Here is a 26593-nt window from a genome sequence, read left to right on the forward strand (position 1 = left end):
AGATGAGAATGCAAAGTCTATGAAATATCAATAACTATCTGCAACATCAAGCACCCAAGCTTATGGTCTTATCTTGAGTTCTGAGGATATTAAAATGCTCTAAAAATATTATTAAGACCACTTCACAAGAAAACCTCAGGTACACAACTTTTTAACTCACAATGTTAGGGAACTTGAAATTTCTAAGTTGTATTTCACCCTCTAACATTTTTCTGTATAGACACCATGACAACAAAATTTCTAGGAAAAACCACTTTCATATTATACCTATTGACTGAAAAACAGTCAAGAAGACAAGGAAAGTACACTTTACAAGGTACACTAATACAGAATGATACCAGTTTGCACGAGATTGGTTTCTTGGAACCTAAGTAATGACAGAAATTGCCTAGTTGATTCATGTACTATGCAGTCTTAGGATATCTCAAACTGCAGAAAACCGGTAAGTATTAAGCTTTAAAAAGGAACAAGTTATCCAATAATAAAAATCTAATGAATATAAGAACAGATATGAGAAAGTACCATCAAAACTTTGGAAAAGTAAACCTACTCTTAACATTTAAAGGCCGAGCTAAATATGGATTAATAAAACCCAGAGACGGGCAAACTTTATGGTCAGCCAATTTAAGCAAATGCACATGGTTTAAGAAAAAAATTCTGATTTTCTGTACCTTCTACAGGAAGCTAAAAATGAACATCGCCAACCCCATATAGGGGCCTCTTTTCCGCAAAAATAATAAAAAAATACCAGCTAATTTTATAGTTATACATGTTCTAATATTTTGTTGTACTTTATTTTGGAAAATTACAATTACAGCTGACATAAAAGAAAAGAACTGAAACCAGGAACAATCCCTGAGTATATATATGGGTAAATATACACAAGATGTACTGGGGTGGTGGGAGATCTCGAGAGGGACAATTTTTCCTCATATCCTTGAGTTGAGGAGGGAGTGTTACCGAAAGTCATTAAAGGCCCATTCAAGTGATCTGGATTTTTCCCGCAAAATTTGTTCAAATGGCATGGCACAAAATGATGATTATCACGTGAGCATAACCAGATTGAACCCAATCTCTATTATCACGCCTCGCAGGATCAAACTAGGATGCAAGGGGTTAAAATAAAGGGAAATAAGAAGGGAAGTGTTTCAATGGCTGAAAGCAGATAAAAAAAGAAATCACCTAACTTAATCAGGTGATTGTGGTGGTCTTGTGGGTGTTATATCCACATTGCTATGAACTGCTTAGAGTAAATGCAGATAATTCTGATTCTCGTTTGAATTACACTTCAAAGATTTTCAGGTGATCTAGAAAAATGATAAAATTAGTTTTTATAGGCTAAGAACACAAAAGCTTTTCATTCATCTCATTTTCACTTCCTTTTGCACTTGAACTACAGTTCAGCTGGAGCATAATTTTATTTCAGAATTACAAAAGAATGGGAGATTGGTCTCACATGTGGATGAAAAAGACTACCTCTCTTCCTCAACCAAAGAGGACACAGGCAACATCTACCCAAGGAATTAAATTTAATACAAAGATATAATGTAAGACAGCTCAAACACGGATGTTGTTCCAGCTATGTTGTGGGGCAAAACTTTCGAGTGGTGTGTGCGCATGTGTACAAATTTTCCCTGTTAATGGCTTTCATTTAAAAGCCAACTTTTTCCAAAAGTTGACTACAGTGTTTTACAATTAACTGACCAGAATCCACGATTTGACAAACTTCACCAACTCGGTAAAATGAACTTTGCACTCCCATGATGATATCAAACGTGTAGAACCCTGAAATAACATTGTGTATAGTTCCTTGGCTACCAAGTTAATTACATTCAATTAATAAATTTCTCATATTAAACCAGGATCTTGGCACTCACAATTATTGGCAGTCATTTGGTAATTTAATAGAGTTTAACACTGCCTTGTATTTTGGACTTCAACTAACATTCATACCTTAAGGTTTTTGTAACAAGACATCACCCAATGGTTCATTCAACAGTGAGAGAAAGGAAAATAAAAAATTACAGAAAAAAAGAAAGACAAACTTGTATGACCAATATCAACACAGACATCTATAGGTAATAAAAAAAATGTGAATAGCCAAATGACAATGATAAAGGTACCAATGATGAATGTGTATTCCTAAGAGGTTTGAGGACTGGAATAAAGGGTATGAAAACTAAATGTACAACTTCCAATTTGGTTTTGTGCCCTGGGGAAACTGACAAGTACTAGTAATTAAAATGAAGAGTCAATAGGAAAAGTTTAGAAAAAGACTAAAGGCAGTGGTCCTACAACCATGAAAGGAGCTACAAAAGTTAACTGGCCAGTGTGTCAAAGGATTCAAAAGATAACTCATCACAGACCTAACCAATAAAGGAAGAAATGACATTAAAATATTTAGGACAATGACGACTCAAGATGGCAGTACTAGCAATGCTACAAGTACAAATATTTACAAAAGCAAAACTGCTTAAAAACTTACGATGTATTTCCCTGCAGTTTTCCATCTTACTTTACCAACAGCCACTTTTTGGCAAATTCCTACCTTAAAAACATATCAAGCTAAAAAGTAAAAATACAAGAAACCTGAAGGTTTCACATATTTAATGCACACAAATGGTTCAGGTGATTAAATATGATACTTAAATTACTGTATCAAGAGGTTTCAGGAACATTTGCAAAGAATAGAATGGAGAGGACAAAAAATTAGCTTTAGCAAAATATAAATTACTAGTGACTGGAAAAGAGTCTGTAAAGTGAAAATGCTGGCGCTGGTAAAGTTGTAGCAGAGAACCCAGAACTGTGTACATGGAATGATATTTTCAATGCCCCAAAAATATGAAGAGAGTCAATGGAGAAGAGAGGGAAGAGTACCATGTTGTGGTAGAAGAAGTGAAATGTGTTCCGTTGCCTTGGGGACACACGTAACATTGACGAGGCGGTGATAACAGTAGTAACAATTGGATGGTGCATGTACTACTACAAGTAACAAAGACATGGCACCAGCACAAAAAATGAAATTTCTGAAAAGGTGTATCAACAGAATGATAAAGGTGACGGCCAAAGATAGGTGGGAAGATCATGTTATATATATATATATATACACATATATGGAAATTGGGGAGAAATGAAGTGTACATTGGCTCAGAAATAAAGAAACCTCCACGACAATACGATTTGGACGCACAGTGAGTTGGAAGATCTCTAGTAATACCCACAATATCCTGATAAAGGAACAGATCTAGACATACAGCAGACCACAAGGGAATTCAAGCAGAAAGTACACTGAACAGATGTGGGACGTGGAGTTACCCATTTCATATCAAGGATCAGAGAGGGAAAAGCTGTTATGAAATCACACTCATATTCTTTTTTCTCATCATCATCTTACTTTCCATATTGCTAACCAAAATGAACAGCTGTTTACTACATACTGAGTGAAGCCAAGTCTAAATATACTACTCAGATCCTTTTCCCTTATTGATTTCATTCTCCAAGTAGGATCCAGTTTCCTATAACTGAAAATTTTAGAAAAACAAAGGAGTCATTTCACAAGTTATTGTTTCAATGATACGAGAGGGGGCTCCAGGATGTGAGGTATTCTAAATATCAATCCTAATTACTGTTTACTAATCCCATGTTCAAGTACTCAAAATGATCATTTCATAATACTGTACAAATAGCTTTACAGCATAGTCAACCCAACACAACAAAACTCTTAACAGTATTCCAAGCCTTTGCAATACCCACACATGAAACACTTTGCAGACAATTTCTTTTGGCTCATACCCACCATTCAGCTTTGAAATTAAAATGGGAAACTGCCAGGCTATAAAAAATTTCAAATGCAATAAATACTTGAAATCACATAAAAATCAAAATTTCGAGCATTATGAAATATATGACAAGGACTAGTTTGAGTCAGTAAAATGTATGCAATATTGCTACACTCCCTGTCTGGCAAAGCACCACATATACCCAGTCACTGAACAATTCCTTGTCTCATTATCATCTTGACCATTGAAAAGACAAAGCCTGCTTAAGCTGCATTTCAATTTAACAAGAATGAGAATTTACCTGCATGCATACCTGGTAACACAATCCCTTTAATTTCCTTAAAAGACATTACCAAACATCAGAATTAGAATCAAGTAAAAATCATGCACATGAAACATACTGACGTATAATATGTTTTAATCGACAAATTTTTTAGGCTTTAACTAAGTAAAAATTTCCCACACAAAGCCAATTATTTCTCAACTACATTTAAAATGAGCTACCTCTGTTGTGTCATCAGTTCCATCTCCATCAAGGCTCGGCATATCAGCACCAACCTGAATCAAGGACAAAGTGGCTAGAAAGTGTCAAATTGGAATGAAAGCGACTCGGCTGTACTGCTCTCACGATCTATCGTTCTCTAAATCAGCTCTGCAGATGAAGGTATCCAAACATTGTCTTAAATTATTACCAGCTTATAATTTTCTTACAATAAAACCACTTCACAGTCCTTGTTTCAATAAAAAAAAGTTAAACAGGAACTCAAAATATACTTCAAAGCCCTTGTTTTAATAACAGGGAACTCAAAATATAAGTGCAAATAAGACTCAAAACAAGTCGGTATAAAATTTGCATAAAAAAGTATAATTGTTGACCAATCTTTTTTTGATTAGTTATAATTAGCATTTTAATGTGATTGGAATTGTCTCATGCTCAGCTCCAATCCCACAGAAGGACAAAGGCAGTCAGCTGGGTGGTATGCATGCAAGGGCAGATTCCAGTTCCAATCAGTCACAATTCTCATCATTCCAGTCATCTGATCCATGCGTTGTGACAAATCAGCAAGAGTGGAAGGCAGAAACTTACATAAAATCAAATCTCAAACTGAGAAGGACTGAGCAGCTGATACTTGAACAAAATGTCTGCCAATAACCTTTTATGGCAACTATCCTGATTTTCTCATAAAAAGTCAGCTATCTTTGGAATAGTGGTAATAGCTAAATTAGTGCTCTTATCACTGCACCAAATGCAGAAAGGCTTCCAAATGGTTCAGAAAAGGTGGTGGTAGAGCTTCTACATAGCTTGAAGATAGCTTATGCCTCAGATGATCAGCAGGATAACTTCTATATACAAGGTTCAACATTTCTTGATTTCTGTGGAACCTGAAAAAAGTGTACTGCTACACCAGTTTAGGAGCGTTCTGGGGAGACTGTCAAAAGTACCAAAAGATTTGCAAACCATTAACCAATGAGCAGACTCCTGGGTCATAGAAACCCTTGGAATTCAAGGTCTTTTCTATTACTTGCCCAACTGTAGCAAATGGTTGGCGACACTTACGACTTCTGTGCCATCCCAGAGATGCACTACAGCATCTATCTTTCAAGCTTCCAGGTCTGGTATAACAAAACAAAATGGTGGGAAGTTGTGACTGAGACTGGCCAGAATTAGATATGAAGGGGAGGACCAAGTTCTGCCACAGGAACAAAACATGTTCAGTCTGATTACAGATGCTGTTGAAATTAAAATATATTCATAATACATAAGACTAGGTAACATATTTGCTTCCTTCAAATTTCAAAAATAACCTTTCGAAATTCAAATGAATGTACATGATAACCATCACAAAAACCAAGGGCCTGCTGTGGTTTCTGAAAATCACCTCTTGTAACAATATAAGTAATGAGAGCAGTACCCTATCCAGAATTTGTTAAAAAAAAAAAAAAAAAATTAAAAACTAATAGAAAGTCATCCAACCGAAGTATATTAGTAAATAGAAAATTCAAGGAATGACCTACCTCTGTAGCTTCTTCGCCAGATCCATTTTCATTCTCTGTAGGTTGCTTCTCACCCAGCTTCACCAGAGATTCAACCACACTCATGGTGTCTAGGGACCCAGAATCACCCCCAGCATTGGCACCACTCCCTGCCTGGCCAGTGTTACCTGTCGTTTGCTGCTGACCAGAGCCTTCAATCACCTGGACAATAATCAAGTGTGTTCACTAAATTTCTATCAATAGGTATGTATCTCTAACAAAACATATTTTTACATAAGACATGATCCTCAAATGTTATAAGTCACTAAAATACTAAAGGTTTGGTAAAAAAGAAAGGAAAGAAAAAAAAAGATATGGAGCTTCTTAGTTCATGAATGCCGTTCCTACATGAGCAGGGTGGCTCTCACCAAATCCTAATGAGAGATCAAGCAATTAAGTCCAGAGAAAAATCCTAATTAGAGATCAAGCAATTAAGTCCAGAGACAGACCATAAAAAATAAAATAAAATGACTAAAATTAGGAATCTAACAGAAACTCGTAATCACAGATCCAAAAGTGGTTGCTAAATCTAATGCAGAAATATTTCACTCGAAAAAACTTCAGCTTCTGCAAAACAAGACAAAAAGATTTTCCTCCTACACCTAGAAGTATTTCTCTGAACAGCAGACATTTAACTTTATTCTCAGCCAATCACTACTTTTAAGAATACAGTACTGTATAAATATGACACTTCTCAAACAACTGAAAATTTGGTTACAATTCTGACGGTAAACTTTCCTGAATTTTTAAGATTCATATAAACCTAACTTTCAGAGCAAAGATAATCTTGCAAAGTAAAAGGGTGACAGAAAAAATTCTAAAAAAAAAAAAGCTATGAGGAAGCAAATGATATACAAGCAAAAAGAATTGGGAATGAACCCAATATCCACATGACTATAACACCCATAAAATAATGAGGAGTGAATGAACACAAACCATGAATTCAATGTTAAAAAAAAAAAAAAGTGAAAAAGTGAAATCCAAACCTCAAAGAGAGATACCTCAGACTGCACAACATTCCCAACCCCAAACCAACATTCAGACCAACAGTATCTAGACACATCTGATCAGCCAGACCCACTTTGACCACTAACCTGATTGTGAGAAAGTACTTGGCCTTCCATCTGTGCAAGCTGTTGCTCCACTGGATCCAACCCTTCAACCACCTGTTTAATAACAACAAATAAATGGGGGATAAAATAAAGTCACAGATAAAAATAAAAGGCAGCCCACTGCACTTGCATGGAAGCTACAGAAAATAAGAACCAAACAAGCCAATGTGCAACGGCAGTATCAAAACTATAAATAATTGGCAAAAAATAATGCACCAAGAGTCCTGTCACACCAACACTTCAAGAAAGTACTTAAAACAAAATTCAAATTCAAGGTATATAGGACTAAAGATGCATTACACAAAATATTAAAAGGTTAAAAGATCATAGCAAAAAGTAAACAAAAAGGATGCAATTGTGATTATTTATAAAAACACCTAGCTAAATTCAAGTAGAACTTCAGCTACACTAAAAAACTCGCGAATAACAAAACACTGATGCGCTAACCATTAATAATGATCGTTTCACTTGACTGAACTGACATACCTCTTTTGGTGCTCTTGCAAAAAATATATAAGTACATATATCAACTGTTGCTTCACCCACTCAATTTTTTAGTTCAATTTACAACTTTTCCTCTTCTGAAGTACCCAATGTGAAAATACACTACCTAGTGACAAAATGCCTTTTGGAAACAACGCTAGTGGACAGAAGTATCTTGAATTACTGTAAATATTATCTGTTTCTCTTGCAACTACAGTAACAATTTCTAAGTTTGGTTTTCATGCAATTCATTGAGAATGATATCCAACAGCTTTTCTATGCCTCCTTGTATTCTGAGCTGCCTTTTAATGACCAACTGTTTTAGAGTTCCATTCAACTAAAGGAAATACAGACCTTCTGTTTAACAATAATTTAAGCACATACTTAATCTAACAACATCATAAAGAAATGCACTGCAATGCATACTTATCTAACAAAACTGACAAAATGCATAAATATCCCTGAATATATTAACTTACTTGGTTAAAACACTTATAGCAGCTCAGCCCCTGAACACTAAGTAAACTCTTCACTTCACTAAATACTGGTGTGGAGGCTACGAATCTCATTTAATTTTTCAACAGTTTAACCTCATCACAATGTCAGAAATCCTAAATCTTTACAAGCTAAAGATTCTGACAAATATCCATATGGGATTTGAACTGAACTTTGCAATTTTCAGTGGGTGTTACTGTGTCATTGGCTAGTCTCAAAATATGGTTTACTAATAATGTTGGAAACAAGAGCAGAGGTACATATGCCCACTACTATTCTGTGCAACCTTGTGTGCTGACAAGGAAAATGGAAATTTTGAAAAGTTGTGACCACAGAATGTTTAGATTCAGGAATGTAGTTTGGTGGGAAGATCTTAATACACACGATGAATTGGTGCAGACGCTCTATCAAGAGGCTGGAAAAAATGGCTGACATGGCCTGATTATGAAATGAGAAACAATGGGGAATAGTTGGTCAGAAAAGCAGTAAAAGTGGAAGGAGAAGGACTAAGACCTATTGGCAAGTGCAACAAATCATGGAATAAGGGGACAGAAGAAGATAGGCATTCAAGCAGAAAGAAGAAAAGACAAAAATACAAGCTGAGAACTACTTTCACATCTAACCCCCAGTGAAAGGCAATGCTGTTGTAATGTTTATGATGATAATGCTGAAATAAACTTAATGACTGGTTTATATTGGTTATTTACCACACTATCTGACATGGCTATCAATCCTTTCTTTCCCTTATTCTTCTTTGAATATTTCACTCAATTTCCATTTTATAAAGGACACATGTAAATACCAGAAAGGAAAAGGTGCCTTGTAAGTTGAAGAGCAACTCAAGCTTTTTGTAGCAATGTAACTTTATCGAGCCTAAGGTGCTAGTAGCAATATATGGGTGATACATTTGTAAAAAGAAAAGAAAGAGGTAATAATGCCATCAGGTACTGCTTCCTGGAGTCATAAACCTTTAAAAGGACAATCCAAATAAGGTTTCCTGCCCTACATTGCCAAGAGTACAGGTGCTCCATGTAAGTGAGAATCCACTTAACCTCTAGATACCTACCAAGTCTCATGCAACTTTGACCAAACACATCATGAGCATCTAGGCATAAATATATCATTGTCTGACATCAAATCAAACTAGAGACAACTGAATAAAGGTGCAGAATCAAACAAACTGGTACCAAGAATCCAAATTCCTTATTAAACTACAAGTAACACTTGAAGATGGTTTGACTTTCCAAAAGCTTTCACAAAAACAAATTCCTCCCTGTAAATGCAAACAGCCACTATATTCTAATGGAATGGTTCTCAACTATGGTCGACCCCAATAAAAGTCAGAAAATGAAATCTCTAAGTTTCTGACATGTTTAGGAAAAAAAAAAAAAGGCTGCTACAAAGCCAAAAGAACCCAGGAAAATATAAAACTCTTTATAATCATAATATACAATACCAAGTCAACACAAAATCCAAAAGATGAATATAATCAATGCAACAACTTCTGATGGTTGTGGTAGCCCAGTGGGATTACTGGCAACTTGCATTTTGTGGGTACACATCTCAGAACATAATATACTGTATATTCAATGGCAAACAACCTTATGGTTTCTAAACTATGGAAGGAAGGTTGAAAGTGTTCATAGGTCTATATGCTGTGACATATGCAGCCACTGTCTTGATCACCAATGTCTCATCAGTGCAGAAGGGAGTTGGGTGTTGATTACTGTTTGTATAAATTTGGTCTAATGGCACTGTCCCATTCTTTTCCTCTGCTGCGCTCACTCGTAACCTCTGAACCTTCTGAGTTAACCTTATAAAGAGTCAAACAAATAAGGAAAATGCTTGCCATGACACCTTTCCCAATTCAAATTGTTTCTAATCTTAGACTAGGAGCTATAACACTTCATCTTCAATTATCCAGAGACACAACTTCACACAATATTAAAACCTGTCATTCTGAAAGTTGTCCAGTTTTGAACACAATAATAGAAAACATTATATTTATTTCAGAACTTTTCTGATTACTGCATTGCAACAAAATTGCATGTCTTCAAGTTAACTGATAAAAGAAAAAATACACTAATCCACTGTGGTGCACTGTAAATTACACAGCACCATCATACCCCTTTTCCCTTTATATGGGCCCTTCACTGTCTTCTGTCCTGTGTACTTGCACCTGAACTCACATCAGATATACATCTTGGTCCCCTCATCCCAAAATTCCCTTGGTCTTTGTACAGGCATTCATCCTGCTAAGAGTTAAGTATATCTTAGTTTAACCAGACCACTGAGCTGATTAACAGCTCTCCTAGGGCTGGCCCGAAGGATTAGATCTAACGACACTCTGACTATCTGTTCCTAATCCCGTCTCTTAAGATGTCCAAACCACCTTATTCTTTGAAATCTGTCTTATTTTTATCCAGCCTCTGGAAACCACATCCCTTAGTCTATTCCTTATTGTAGTACAATGTTCCTAAGTTGTATAAGAATACAAGAACATAATGAAGACAACTGAATCTACCATACAAATCTTCACAGACAAGGTTAGCCAAGTAACTTTTGATATATTCAAACCTAATCTAAAATATCCTTCACCTCTCTAACTTTGCAAACTCCACTATGTGGCCTTCAGTCATTTATAATACATAAATCCATACTGTACTACACAAACACTTATAATGATAAGACCCAAAAATACAATAAAAAAAAAAACATTAAAAGGAAGAAAGGTAACTGCAATTCTTTGCGATGTCATAACATACAGTCAGCCCAACTACTGGGGCAATGGTAAACAACAGAACTCTGATGTGATAACAACCCTGTCATGGAGGAAACGGCACAAGAGCAAAATGTTTGGGGCATTCTGAAACATATCACAAAGATCTTTATTTTTTGGTGTACAACCCTTTTCCATACGCGGCACTCACCTGTCCACCGTTGACTTCTGGGCCTAGGTCACCTTGCACCATTTCTGCAGGTACAAAACTAATATTGTCTCCTTCCTGAACAACTACATATGTCTGGCCTGTACCTGTTACCACACCTGTGAAAGGAATCAAAATGCATATGTAATCAATGATGGTAAAAATACAGCGAGGTTATTTGCCATGGGGATTTAAATAAGCAGTTAGCTGGGGGATAATATAAAAAATGGCAAAAATATAGTCTAAAGTTTAAGAGAGTACTTTCAAAACCAGCCAGCCTGATTTGCCTGGACTTTACAGAAATACAGCAAACACTGCAACAAAGTTATTTCAACTTTTTTAACTGTATTCAAGTACACACACATACTAAAAATACACTGAAGTAAAAAGCACCAAACTCCCATAGAATGGTAAATTTCAAAAGTGACCAAGCACCAACCAGATTATAAGTGTTAGGGTCATGTACATTTTCCCACATCGTCACTAGCATTAATAAATACTGGCCACAAAGTGGCACATGAATACTGAATTATACAGCAAAATGATTAAGTATAGAAGGCACTTGAATATTATTAAACTAAATTAATATGACCAAGCTCAAGGCTCCAATCCAAAGATGCAAACAAAATCTTACGTATAGAATAGAAAGGAGTACAGAATTTTGGCCAAAGGCCAAGCGATGGGACCTATGAGGAAATTCAAGCACTGAAACGGAAATAGACAGTATAAAGGTTTGAAAGATGCAACAGGAGGAAAACCTTGCAGTTGCACTAAGAATCAATTGTTAGGAGAGGGTGGAAAGTAAGATGGAAGAATATGAATGGAGGTACAGTAAAAGGAAACCCTAAGTATAAGGAGACTTCAACCATCACACAAACAAAACTATAAATACACGAGCGCTCAAGAAACTGAACTTACACTGTCCTTCAACCATCTGTAACGTCTGTTCAGAGCCATTGTCTGCTGTTTGCAATATAGCTTGTCCTGAAGAGAGGGCCTGTTGCAATTCTTCCAAAGTTGTGGGGGCGGCTTCTTGCTGCTGCTGCTGTTGGGTCTGATCATCGCCTACTGTCTCCTCGGTTGCCTGCTGAACCTGCTGACGTTGAACGGCTTGTCCTTGCTGCACAACCTGAGAGTTAGGAACAAAGTGAAAATTACCCATCTTCTAACAAAACTCATTCCCTTATAACATGGTTGTAGTTAATACGCAAAGTTTACTCGTATCACACTATTTACCCCCATAATATCACCACATTACTGATTACAGTAATATAAATATTTACTCCTGACTGGTGATAAAGTGTGCTGCATGATGCCTTATACACTGTACTTAAATACATCAGTCACAAGGCCAAAAATCTTGATCACTAAAGAAAGCACATCACAACAATACCCCTTCCTCCCTCATAAATGAAAAAGCCCATTTAGATACATCAATATTCGTATTGAATTTCAAATAACATACTTGTTGTACTGTCTGTGTAGGTTGTGCCTGTTGTACAGTTTGCGCATGATGCTGTGTTTGTTGTTGCGCTACCTGTTGTGCACCAATGCCTTGTACTTTGGCAATATTTCCTTGTTGGTCCACAGTACCTGCAAGAACCATATAAAATGACATGGACTGAAAAAAATATTTCGCAGCATGACAGCGTATTTCATAAATACAAAATAAATCATGACAGTACATATTCATAAATGGATGTATACAAAAATAACACAAATGGATGTATATATATATATATATATAAATAAAGCTACAAAATATCCCTGATGAATAAATTAACAATCATTAACCATCAATTTCAATTATGAAAATCAATCCTCTCATAAAAGGAAAAAAGCTGTAGGGCATTTTTCACTTATTTCTAAAGGACACTAATGCTTAAAATCAAAACAACTGAAGTCAGCTTTGGAATACATTAGAAACATTCTCACTGGATTAGCATCCAATACCTGAATTCTGTCAATCATAACCACACAAACAGTTTTAGACAGGGCCTGTTTAAATGGGAAAACATTAAAAATCTTCATAAAAACTCAACTGCTACCTTGCTAAGTTAAACGCAGACAAAAGGTCAGTTCTCAGATCCTTATAGACTAAGCTTTAGAAGTCGCCAGTTTAGGAAACATTTCTAATTCATGAGAAAACAAAGCATCCTCACCTATTATATTGGGCATCACCTTCCGAAACTGTGGACCGGGCTTTTTGGTAGGGTTCGTGGATCCTTTATCTAACAGGAAAGCATATTTCTTTGTTTCAGCAGCAGTGGCTCCACTCTGCTGTACTGCTTTGGCCGCTGGAGTTTGTGGGGCTGCTTTCGGTGGCTGCTGCACTGTGGTACTATACTGGGCATTGGCTGAAATGTTGAAAGTACTTTTCGCTGAATGTTCTATTTGCAAAGACGGTGTCAATAAGAAATGGAGATCTTTAATGTGACTAAACATTTACTTAGAAACTCTGATTCTCTGACACATGTACAAGAGCGTAATGAAACACTTTACTGTTTGAGATAGTTCATATCCATTAATTAATATTATAAAACTCAAGGGGCATATTCTTTTGACATTCCTTTCCATCTCAGCTTATGCATTTACTTACTGTTTCCATGGTAACTAAGATTTTTATTTAAGATAATCATAACCTAGTACTGTATTACCAATCATACAGATTTAAAGGTTAGGTCACTGCTAAACAGATATTAATTTTCAATAACAAAGTGTACTGTTCTATTTATTAAGTCTCCCTTTCATTTTCATAATCAAGTAACTGATACTGTACTTGTTGAATATATATGAATTAAAGCATAATGGCTTCATGACTCAATATAGTCTCACTCAGTGAACTGTCTCCTTTAATCATGCCATGCTTATCACAATGAAAGCAATAGTTCCCCCCACCCTTTCCCTCTAACATAAAATGAATGTAAACTATTTCAAACATCACTGTAAATGTAAACAAAATGGGAACTTACATTTGGTTTCCTCTGCTGTAGTAAGACCTGCCTCTTCACACTGTGCTGCAATGTCTAAAATCCCTCTCACCTGTAAAGAAAATAAAAGCATAAAATCATAGAACTTCATAGATCCTGTAAAACTAACCACAGTACTTGAAAATTAAGGACAAGAACCTTCCTTCCACAAAAGCAATCACACAGGGTAATCAGCATTATAACTTGGGCTGAGCCCACATGTTAAATCCACGCCCCTTATTTACCTGAACAGAGTACCCTCAATTACAGATGCCATAGGGCAAGGGTCCATGCTCGCACAAGGCCGACTTAACCTTTATTAAGCAAACGACCAAAAAACACTGGAACCAAGTCTTACCCCTATATGACTACCCCACAAATGTATGAAACACCTTTACCTAGAATGTTACAAATAAAAAGTAGTTTGAATGGACCAACAAGGACTTTCTACTCTCCTAGCATTAGTCTGATGGTTTTGTTCAGTTCTCATTCTTCCATTCAGCACTCTTCCTAACTGGCTGTCCAACTTCTCAAACTCATTTTGCACAAAGTTTTGTCTCACCAAAGAATAAACATGGCTCCTTGCTTTGGTTATAACATAACAATAATAATCCGGAGGAAGGCAACTCAGACGCCGACGTTTCCAAATTCTCAAAAACAGTAGTTTCTCACTGTTGACCATATAGGAGCATGTAACTTTGTTACATACTTTGGAAGAAAATATTAAATTACCATATTTGGACTTGATTTAAACTACTATTCAAGAACAGTTCAGTAAACACTTAAAATCGGATGACATATTCCAGTGTGCAGGCTTTTAAAACCCATCTCAAGAAATTTGAACACACCCACAAAAAGTTCTATCATTATTACTATTAACTGGGTCTTTCTAATCTAGATCGAGAACAGGATATGCTGTATATCAGGTCCACAATAATATTCAGTGGTGAATTATGTTGATTTTATGAAAACAGTACAAGAGCTTTCGAACCCCCAGGACAGGATTCGAAAGCTCATGTAATGTTTTTATAAAATCAACATAATTCACCAGTGAATATCATTGTGGACCTGATATACAGCATTATTATTATTATTATATTGCCATCAAGTAGCTTAATCAAACCAATGAGCTAATTTCTTAGTTCTCACAGGGTTGGCTCAAGGATTTAACCTTATCGGTAATAAAGTCAAGTAAATTCAGGATTTGCAATTAAATCTTGCCTTCATTCATTACAAATTGAACAGCCTGTCTCAATGAAACAAATCTATCAAAATCAAAGTATACATTATAGAAACCAAGCTTCAGGGTGATTCAGTCATGGACCTTTTTAAATGTACAATAACGACTTAAAACTTCTGCAATGTGCCTACAACCATCATCAAAATCTTTAGATCAGATTTTTAATCAATATGAGTGCTTTCTACCAATACCCATTTGAACTGGGTCTTCCTCATATGTTGCCTAATTCCCACTGGCTTCTGTCCTGCTGCTTCTATTATCTTTCATTTTAATGACAAACTTCCATTTCTTCTTGTCAAATGGCCCACCACCTTCTAGCCCCCAGACAACCACTGTATAACAGTATGGCAATACCTCACTGCTACTTCAGTTTTGAGCACATGAGAAGCATAACTTTTAACTACAACCTCCTCTAATACAGATCTTCATTAAATTATGGCATAATAGAAACAGTACTTATTTCCAAACTGATGTAACTCATAAAGTCACATGCAGTTCTTTTCCTTTTCCAAATCACAGCATTGAAACTACAGGGTCACCATACCTATGGGGTTCTGCTTTGCTAATTTATGATTTTTAAATTTATAAATTTCCCTGACTGGAGCAGATTCTTGGCTTATTACCAAGGTAATGGGCTAATGATCAAATTAAAAAATATAAGGAGGTTGGATTACTTGAAAATGCAATGGTTTTTCTTAAAGTACTAATATATTAAAAATAAAAATGACTTACCTGGAGGGCACGGCCTAATTTAAGGAATGCGGCAAGCTGTTCTTGTTCAACCATAACCTTGCCTATAAAATAAAAGGTCACTCATTACTTGACTAAGCAGTTGATAGTATTTTCCACTGCCTCTATTGTATCTACTTTTTGCATTTGTATATGAGCTTAAACTGAAATAAGGTACTGGTATGTTAACATTAAAAGGTTCTTTGTGGCATCTCCCTGAAACCAGCAGCAATGGTTCCAGCCTTACACTTTTAACCAATTCTCTCAGGTTATTTCCTGCTTACCAGTCCCACCTGCTCAATTTTAAACTTTCATTCACAATCTTCATTTAAAATTCCTATGAAGACAAAATTCCCTTATACTTTGACACTGCAATTGCCATTAATCTTTTCGTACTCAAAGATATCAACCTCATGAAGCCCACAGTTACAAAGATCTTTGTGAGAAAGAAAACAGTCATTTGCAAAGGCACCACTCACAGAACATCATTTCCTTGGCCTTAAACAATGTAGAGAAGGCCAATTCACTTGGTAGGATAAAAAATAAAATCTTAGACAGTAGCCTACAACAAAAAGAATTCAGGCATAATGTGGAAGGCGAGTAATTGAAACTATGAGGCTGAAAACTTGGAGGGAGGGATCTCAATGACAGAGGTAAGTATTTGAAAATTTGATTTTATCATAAAAATCATTATTTTTGAGGTGAAACTTACCCTCCATCATTAGCCGACTCCAACATCGATAAAAATGGAGAACTAGCAAAAATGCTGACTCTGATAGCTAACTACAGACTCAGGACTGCTAACAAGGGATGCAGGCACGATGCCATGCTCACTAGCAGGAGTGAACCCTTGCACCCTGGCAGCACTCACAACGGGTCGCAATCGGTTATCTGGCTTGGATGAACCACTAGAACAACCGTGGGGCAACAGGGTCAAACACAAGATCTAGACCTATAACAACTGTCCTGTGCAACCCCGATCCATGGAGGACTGAAAGCAAAGGCAGGAGACAGAGGGCACAGTCCTTGAACATCCTGGGATGTTAATCCTGTCTGGAAACACCCGGGGACTAACAGGCCTGTCAGCAGGTGGAGCCGATGGGACAGGACAAGGCTGTGTCCGCGGAGTGGCCAAAGGAACAAGGGGACACTGTCCCTGCCAATGCACTGGACAATACAGAGCAAACGACTCAAACAGTCACACAATTCAATCTAGATTTAACCGACTCAATCTAATTACATTAAATCTAGCCTGATACCCTCAGCTGATATGTGGACGTAGAAGGATCTATATCTATGTGGACGTAGAAGGATCTATATCTACTACAGAAGAAACTATAGGCTTATCCCTAACTTCTTGACCAGGTGTTAATTCTAAAGTAAATTAGATTCAAAACTGTTCATTTACTCTCTTGTAAGTCTATCTTTCTCTTCTAATTTGGCAATTTATTCTCCATAACTCTCTCAAAGACAAAACCTTGCAATGATCACGAAGGTTGTCAGAAACGTAAATCAACTCTCAACGATCCATGCAAGTTCGTGCATAAGCATGTCAATTACTCAATACACACATCAATTACCAACCTTGCAATGATCACAAAGGTTTTCAGAATCATAATTCACCTCTCAATGATCCATGCAAGTTCGTGCGTATGTAAGTCAATACTCAATCTGGTCTTGTACCTTACCTTACAAAATCTAACAGATTTTGATAAGGAAGATAGAAAAGAAGAATCCATAATACCAAATACACACCAAAACCATATGATCTAATCATTAACCCAGAAAACAAACACAAATTTTAGAGCACTTGTCTACACGTCTGGCCAGTTTCACAACGAGATGCCTGATCAACCATAACAATCGTTGTCTTACCCCCACCTCCTAGAAGGGTTTTGCTCGTTAATGATTACTACAATTCTAACAATTGTCAAACCTGCGCCAAGAAGCCGCAGATAAAGCTAATGATGGAGGGTAAGTTTCACCTCAAAATAATACATTTGGATTATCAACATGGACTCCATTCAAGTAAAAAATATTACTGTACTTACCATTATACATAAAATCTATGACTGCTCGTAAACTGGTGTAAGAATATCCATTGAATTTTATAAGATGGCTTCTAGCTGGATTACCCTTCAATAAACCCTGAGAAAGAAAATATATATTAAAAATAACTTCGAAAATATTGGAGTTATGACAACCTGCCTGTATAATTACCTCAAATATAAGGAACACTCACAGATTACAAATTCATCTTCATTGTAGCAATTACTCATTCTTTCATACAGCAGAGGAATCTAGGTGTGCACAATATCCAAGTCTTCCTCCAATACACTAAGCACTGACAGGCATGAAACTACAGTATATGTCTTACCTCTAAATATGGACTGCAGGCAGATATAACAGCCTTGTGAGCTTTGACTTGACGTCCCTCACATTCCAAACCAACATCAACAAAACGACCTTCCTCATAAAGCTGACGCAAATACTCCAGCAAGACAGAGGAATGATCGCACCACTGGATTTCAACAGGCGGCATTATTCAAAGCTTCTGCAAAATGAAAATAACTCGGTTACTGAGAACTATATGATGAAAAACTATAGGGTATATATAAAGTAATAATACTCAAAATACCTAAACCCTAATAATACTCACACTGCCTAAACCTTACCTCACAATGACCAAGGTCACACAGCTTAGTTATTCTTTTTCATATCTATCCAAATATCAATGCATTACATGGTCTTAATCAGAGGTAAACAGTTATTTGAATGGTACATTATTTTTATTATTATTACTATTACAGTCCAACTGTTACTTTTCAGACCTGGAACCTCTACGTCTTTCATCTACTATTTACGAACGAATCACCCCAGCCAGCCCCAGTCTAGACTTGGAACTTGGTGTTCTACCAAAACACCTTCATAACATCTCTGTGATACCTACCTGTTACAACTTACTATCCGCTTCAAAAATGTCTTAGAAGGTTTTGATAGTCTCCAGCAATTCCATGCACCATTAAATCTGAAAAAATAAAAAAAATAACAGTTCTCATCCCAGGAAACAATGTGTATACTATACAGTTAATAGCATATTTAATGCAAAGAAGGATAAAATTGTGAAGTAAATGTTGTGTGTCTAACTAACCACTCACTGAAATGATGCAGGTAACAGGAGGCCTTAAGTTAATATAGAAAAAAGTTCAAATACAAATTAAAACCCCTTAATAAAACCTAGACCCTCTTTTAACCCCCATATGCAACACACTATAACCACTAATTAATCTAGTTCAACTCAATCCGAAAGCACAAACCATGGCAGAAACCTTTCTATCCATTTTATGATATTTTATCATAGCAACCTTTTTTCCAACAGTGCAAAGATCCTAATTAGTCAAGTACTGGCAGTAGTAACTTTCTTTGGAGTCACAGGGAAAACATTAGTCACAAGCTCAGCACAAACAAGACTGGAAATGACATGTACAGCACATGAACACATTTGAATAGTGACAAGAACAAGCACTTCCTTGAGGACAAACACTGGAACTGTTACAGCCAAACTTCATGCAAAATAACACCTTTCAATTCTTTTAAATGATTTAAGAATTATTCTATATTTTTAACATTTGTTCATATGTGATTTGGACTTGACATAAATCTTTGTCATTTTATGGCTTTTTAACATTTGTTGCTGAAAGATGTAAAGTTACAGGAGCCAGTGTGTGTGTCAATTTTTATTCTTCACCATGAAGCTGAAAATGCTAGAAATGAAATAACATTGCTGGAGGTTAATATTGTTCCAAATTAGAATGAAACACCCATGGCAACTGGGATGACTTATACCACCAAACTGATCTGAATCCTGAGAATAAACTTTAACACAAACAGAAGTCCAAAATGTAGACAATATGATGAATGGGATATGGAAATGGCTTGGACATGTCTTCAACAAAACCCCTGAAAAAACAGTATCCAATAGTCAGCTGGGCTCCTGTGGAAACCAGAAGAGTTGGAAGACCCAGAGCTACTTGGATGAGAATCATGAGATGAGAAGCTGGAGACGAATGGGGATTTGTGGCACATAAAGCATGGGAAAGACTAGAGTGGTAGAATTTCACAGATCCTTTGCATTATGTGGAAGTCAGGGGTGACAATGATGAACTTGACTTTTGGTTTGATCTAATTGTTCTTATTCAGAAGATGAAACCTATTCATATGGAACAAGGCCACGGGAGCCATTGACTTGAAATTCAAGCTTCCAAAGAATATGTTGTTCATTAGGAAGTAGTAAGAGGAGGTAAAGAGAAGTACACAAAGAAGAGACCCTACTTATTAATAAAGAACAAATAAATTAATAAATACATAAAAATGTATTAAAATGCAAGGAGAATGGTATTAGGGTAGTGATGCATTGCACATTCACTTGAACTTCTTAAGTTCCAATTGTGCAACATCATCCAGGACGTTGCTCCACAGTCCAACAGTGCGAGGGATAAAGGACCTCTGGAACTGAGAAGTTCGACTGAGCGGCACATTTACTGTATATTGGTGCTGCTATTCAGTGAATCTGGTGGCCCTTGGCAGACAAATGGGATCAGGGATCAATTGTGAATGAGAACGATCTCAGTTGAAACACAACTTGTGAAAAAGTGACAAACAAGAGACCACTCGTCAATGGTCTAAGTCATAACTGCTACTATTAGGAAACAGAAACCTACAACCATGAACAACTCTATCTAAAAGAGAGAAATCTCTGGCAGAAGCAGACATCCACACTGGAGAACAGTATTCTAGTAAAGGAAGCAAAAACAACCTAAAACAGGTTGCATTGATTTCATGTTATAAATGTATAAGGCCTTTGCTAAAACTTTTAGTTGTTTCTCAAAAAGTTACACCTAGCATAGTTAAAGCTTCAGACTCATTCAGCAGAGTTCCATCCACCTGAAGGGAAGGATGGGGTGGGAAATCTGAACGAGATCTGCTAATCAATAGTGTTTTTGTTTTACTGGAGTTCAGCCTCATACCCCACCGACTACACCACTCACTGATCCAGTCTATGTTTCGAATGAGGCTAAGGGCGCCTTCATTTCTCATAAACGGAGACCTTACTTCACGCACAAGTGTTGCATAATCAGCATACTGAACAATCTTGTTTTCAAGGCCAACCACCATATCACTTGTATACACTAAAAATATCAGTGGACCAAGAATGCTACCCTGTGGAACTCAGACAAAATAGGTCTTGGTTCACTAAAGAATGCCAAGTTTACCAGATGAATCCATTACTTACCCCTAAATAACCTTATGACTACCATACTTCCAAAACTATTTCTAACCACTCTGCTAGAACTGGTTGTTTGTGCTCAACTTGGCCTGGCCTTAAGTTTGTGAATAGGACTAGCCTAGCTGATTTAGCAATGTTGCCTAACCTGTCAGTAAGTGGCAATAATTAATATTTCATGTTATGAAACTGATTACTTCATAACCTCTAAAAGTTAATAAGTTTTCTAAAGTATTAACCTAATTACTGTACAAAATAAATGTCGTCATCCTACTGCTCTGCCATCAAGGAACGTAAAATATTACTGATAAAATCTAAACCAATGCCTTGCCTAAGAAGTTCTAAAGTGAGAGATGAAGTCAATTTATATTTACGCTTCAATATTTATTGAATACATAAAACAAAAAAATAACTGAAATGCAACGAACTGAGTTATTACAAGGAAACATACATTTTAAACATAAAAGAGTAATTACAGGGATACATCTTAACCTTACTTGATGTAGGATACTCATTATCTTTCCTAAACAATATGCCAGCAGTGATTTCAAAGGTATATTCTAATACTGTGCCCAACCTGACTGGGTCTATGGGTAGCACCACTTGGAAGTTAGGTGTTTTGATAGATGAAGCTATCACCTATTTTGTTAGAATGGATAGGAACAGTGACTTTCAGACCAACCCATTTTACACTAATCTGTACATCCCTCCATTCTATAAGTAACTGTGCTGAGTGTAGGTTAGACTAAGCATCAGTCTTACCTGTGACATAGGTGAATCAGTGTAATGTATGCTAGTCGATGATTGTACAATATAAAATTACACAGTATATTAAGTACCTGTAACACTGTGTAGAGAAGACGTGGTGGTTAGTTGTCCATTTCAGTAATAACTAATAAGAGTTTAATTGCAATGCTTGCATTTTCAGTAACTGAACACATCAATTTCAATTTTTCTAATTAAACTACTATACTTAAAACCAAGGTAACACAAGTAAAATTAACATCATGATTATAACTTTAAGTACTTTGAAATTAAGTTTCCATCACTTGTACTATTTTCTGTTGGCATCAATGTAATACTTCATACATTGATGTCTTTTGTTGGCTTCATCATCAAGTACCTTCTGATTCATGTTCCTCACAATAAAAATTGTTCTCTCTCTTCTTTAGGTTATATTCCACATCTTTTTTTGGTTAATCAAAAATGGCAAAAGTCAGTCAAATAACAGCACAATTGTAATTGCAAACCTTCAATATAGTTTTAGCATATAATGAAAGAGACCTCAGGACAAATGTGGGAAAATGGATAAACAGCTCAATAAAATATATAATGTTACAGCCTAGAGCCATTGGCTGACAGGTGTGCTTACTACATACAGCTTATGCTAGGTAGAACGTAGTGCCAAAGGTTACATAAGGTTATTTTACTATGTATCCCTGTAATAAGCCTCCCCCAAATTGATCTGGTTCACTTTTTTTGTTCACTCTTCCAATACATATGGCATCCTAACAGTTTAATACTTTTCTTTAAAAGGCCCATAAAAGAAACAAACAAATATGAATATGCCACTATAATTAGGCAAATAGGCATGTCCTCATCTTGGTGGAAAATGAGGTATCACTGAGGCAATATTCTTATGAAGTAAAATGTTTACATTAGGCATAAATCAGTTTGGTTTAAAGAAGTATTCTGCCCAGATTTGTCTCCTCCTGGGATATTTTTTGTGACCTGCTCTCGACAGGAAATGGATACAGTTCTAAGCCCTGACCCTGAGAGTACTAAGTTGACCAAGTATTTTTCTTTCAGCAATGGCTATCTTGCGGTTGGGCTGGCTTGAATACCATTTTAATTAAAGGATCATTAGAGTTTTGTCCATGATGTCTGCCTACCATTGCCTTTCTGGCAAGTTCAAGCTATCTGTTTCACTCTAAATGGCCAAATCCAGATTCTTTCTCCTCTATGTGCTGCAACTTTTAAATACAGATGACTCGTTACAATTAATACAATGACCAAATTTGAAAGGGAATGATCCCAAAATTTTCTAGGCCATACCTAACAGTGTTCTACTAATCTTTTTGATAGTGAACATCCAGGTTGTCCCAAATAGTAAACTTTTTCACAATCTCCACAAGACAATTTGTAAATTCCACACTGGTATGAGTCACCTTGAATATTTTTAAAGTGCCTGTCCATATGGGAGGAAGATTCTGGAATCAGCCATCATGCGCCAAGCAGATAGGCTAATGTGAACTTTACAGAACAGCAATGGAAGACAGACATTGTGGATAAAATTCCTCTGTAAGAAAACATACAGATGGACTAACCTAACTTCGTTGAGCAAAGCTAGTTCAAAATAAACACCTTTTTAACCCACATGAATACTGCCTCTGTAACAGTTTTTCTCATTTTCTTCAGACGAGCACCAATGTGTATTGGCAGAGATAACCTATACTGGCTTCTATGAATAGGCTATGTTAGCCTGTGAGAAAACAGTACACTTAAAGCACATACCCTAACAAAAAGTCAGTAAATATATGGCATATGTTACCTATAAGCTTGGCTTACAGAAAGTATAACAGCAAAGACGTAGCCTAACAACTGGGCTCGGATAGGCTACATAGGGGCAAATGCAGGCTAACCTAAAGGGCTAGTGCATGCTGCGAGAAAATCTAGGCTAGGCCACAAATTGGGAAGAGAATTCAAACTGTAACATTTGCCTGTAAGGTAGTGCACAAAAGGCTACCGTACCGTAGGCGCACGACCGAAAGCAGATAGGCTAAGTTTAGCCCTGATCTAACTACACGTAGCCTAGGATGATTTGGCATAACCTTAAATATCTTACGAAACCTTCATCTCGCCCACCCTAAACCACTTAAGATACCCTTCAGTTACCTATACTTCGTCAGATTAGGGTAGGGCTGGCGCTTCGGGAACCCAGGCCACGGCAAGGTAGTCAGGCCTGCGTAGGCCTACCTAATCTACTCAAAAATGACAACAATGGAACGAGAAGGGCACATTAACACAAGGAAAAGGATCTCTCACTCTAACCAAGCCCCAGAAGAGTGTACGCGATGGCACAAACGCTCAAACACGACACCCGACACACGCAACGGGACGCGGGATTAAAAATAGTAAACGATACGAAACAAGTGATTATGGCGTGGTAATAAGCAGCAACCACAACAGGACGCCATAACCAACCTCTCTCCGCCCTTGCTCTCTTCCTCCCTTCATTCCCAGCTACTGCCAAGACTATTTCGCCCTTCGTAGTACCAGTCGAACGAGTGTCAGGTGAATCGAGGGAACCACACGACAGTATTTTACTCACCAAAAAGATTTTTTGATACCACTGTTTGTTCAATAACAAAACAATCGTCCTTCTCTAAATATCGTTAGGTTGGTCTCCACTGGAAACGGCAGTGTGCTCGGAAGAGCATTTTTAAAATTTTTTAGAGAGTTTTGTTGTTTTTAATTGCATTTTTAATGTTTTATATTTATTTTAAAATATTATATTTCATGAAATATCAGCAAAATTCTGAAAAGTACGAAATTTGTGAAAATTAATAATGAGTAGACACAGTCGCAACGTCTCGGGCCGCCGACCAATAGGAGAAGACGCCATCTCGGAACCTCATTGGCTAGTTCGGTACCTGGCGGGAAAACGGCGCTCTTTTAAGTCACTCGAGTTGGATTTCATGGTTTCCTTTTATTCGCAAATCAAAGGCGTCGAATGTAATTTTGCATGGCCGTTGTCTGTTTATAGATCATTAGTGAAAGCAAGACAGAAAATCAAATTGATATTTTAGCTTCAAGACGGTGGTGGTGGTGTCCGAAGCAGGCCGCCATATTACGTGTCTCATTTTTTGATATGACGGTCTAGAAAGAACTTTCGCGACCGCGGCTGGTATTATCTTATTGTTTGTGCAGCCTGCTTTCATTCGAGTCCTCAGGAAGAAAAGGAAGGAGAAAAATGTCCAATGCTTTTCCAGAATGACAACAGCTTCCGGCAGCGCCATTAGAGGGACTTGAACCAAATGATGATTTATCAGGTTAGTTTGCATTGATACAGCAGTCACACAGCTTATTGAATTGTTTATCTTTAGTGTCTTCATATTTTTGCTTTGAATTAAATTTTTTTATTTACGTATAAATTTGCATTACACACATTATACAGTATGTATACTGTATGTATCTTCAACAATTTTGAGAGGAAACAATGCAAGCCGGTTTCGGGATTAAGGTAGGCCTATGGCACGCATGCATCCATTATGAAAGGAAAATATACGAATAATAATTACTTTGAAAAAAGTGGATGGTTTAATTCACGGTGCTGACACTTTATGTGAAGATTTTACTAACGGAGGGAAGGGTGTTTTGTGGTTGCTGTTATCAACCGGTTGCTGACACTATGCAGTGTGCTTGATGTTATCATTACCTTTAATCATCACTGTCAAAACTGACCATATAAAAAAGTCGAAGCGATAGTCTAAGGCTTATTATGAACTTGTTTAATCCTATCGGGCAAGGCAAGTAATTTGTACAGTGGTAGGCATTATCATTATTGTTATTATCATTATTACTCTCTCTCTCTCTCTCTCTCTCTCTCTCTCTCTCTCTCTCTCTCTCTCTCTCTCTCTCTCTCTCTCTCTCTCTCACTATTCCTTTTCGTATGAACATTGCATTCTGCTAATGAAGCTTGCTTTGAAAATCACGAATAATGACGAAGAATGCTTTTGTTTCACGACTTGCTCCCAGAGAACAAAAGTTAGCAACGAGTCACCCAGTTATCGACCGGAAACGTGTCACATTGAAGCGATATTTTGCAATTCTTTTCCGTAACGACGCGTTAGACATCTGGAGTAACAAAGACAACCTTTTATAACCCATCATATTCCTCCTGACACCTTATTTCAATCTGGACCTATGCTGGCACAAGGCCGGCTTGTTCTAAGCCACAACAAGAGGGCTGGTTCTTCCAGTGCACAAAGACGTGTATTGTTTCTCATTCTGAAAAAAAAAAGATATTTGCTGATTCTCATCTTGCAGAAGAATGCTTTGATTTTTCATGTCAGGACTATTAATGGTTCTTACACTAGTGACGAGAATTCTTTCTTTCCCTAGAATGATCTGTATTGCTTCACATTCTACAGAAACGATAAACATTTACTTGTCTAAGGAATGTAATACACACATACATATGTGTATATGTATATATATATATATATATATATATATATATATATATATATATATATATATATATATATATATATATTTATATATATATATATATATATATATATATATATATATATATATATCTACGAGATCATTATTATTGTTTCTATCCCCAAGAATAAAAAAATCACTGTTCTATTCTGTGATAGTTTGCCATTGCATAAGTTTATTTACTCTCTTCACATAAACGGAGCTAAAGTATTTGTATTGGATAGTCGTTCATATAACGATAATAATGATGGATAGAAACCGGCAGACTATCACGCCCGAGATGTTTACAAAATAATAAGGGGACCGTTT

General features: G+C 36.6%; 1 protein-coding gene and 1 long non-coding RNA gene across 11 annotated transcripts in view; one reads left to right on the plus strand and one right to left on the minus strand.

Moving 5' to 3' along the window:
* Window positions 1-24672, minus strand: part of LOC136841870 (longitudinals lacking protein, isoforms H/M/V-like) — a 31916-nt gene extending 7244 nt beyond the window's left edge. Inside the window, exons 1-13 of one of the 10 annotated variants that reach the window (XM_067109277.1) lie at window positions 24384-24517; window positions 18719-18796; window positions 18146-18322; window positions 17820-17916; window positions 15772-15833; window positions 13803-13872; window positions 12993-13187; window positions 12296-12423; window positions 11749-11959; window positions 10834-10949; window positions 6908-6979; window positions 5796-5975; window positions 4284-4337 (exon numbers count right to left, since the gene is read on the minus strand). In XM_067109277.1, coding sequence (XP_066965378.1) covers window positions 4284-4337; window positions 5796-5975; window positions 6908-6979; window positions 10834-10949; window positions 11749-11959; window positions 12296-12423; window positions 12993-13187; window positions 13803-13872; window positions 15772-15833; window positions 17820-17916; window positions 18146-18310 — 1350 coding nt within the window. In that variant the 5' untranslated portion in view covers window positions 18311-18322; window positions 18719-18796; window positions 24384-24517. Of the gene's footprint in view, window positions 1-4283; window positions 4338-5795; window positions 5976-6907; window positions 6980-10833; window positions 10950-11748; window positions 11960-12295; window positions 12424-12992; window positions 13188-13802; window positions 13873-15771; window positions 15834-17819; window positions 17917-18145; window positions 18323-18718; window positions 18797-23947 lie in introns of all 10 variants that reach the window. The other 9 variants (XM_067109278.1, XM_067109280.1, XM_067109279.1 and 6 more) reach the window with 9 other exon arrangements.
* The window catches only part of LOC136841871 (uncharacterized), a 320425-nt gene continuing 318472 nt past the window's right edge, over window positions 24641-26593 (plus strand). The window contains exon 1 of the long non-coding RNA XR_010854115.1: window positions 24641-25104. This is a non-coding gene — a long non-coding RNA (uncharacterized lncRNA). The remainder of the gene's footprint in view (window positions 25105-26593) is intronic.

The sequence above is a fragment of the Macrobrachium rosenbergii genome, chromosome 9, assembly GCF_040412425.1.
Source record: "Macrobrachium rosenbergii isolate ZJJX-2024 chromosome 9, ASM4041242v1, whole genome shotgun sequence".
Classification (NCBI taxonomy): Eukaryota; Metazoa; Arthropoda; class Malacostraca; order Decapoda; family Palaemonidae; genus Macrobrachium; species Macrobrachium rosenbergii.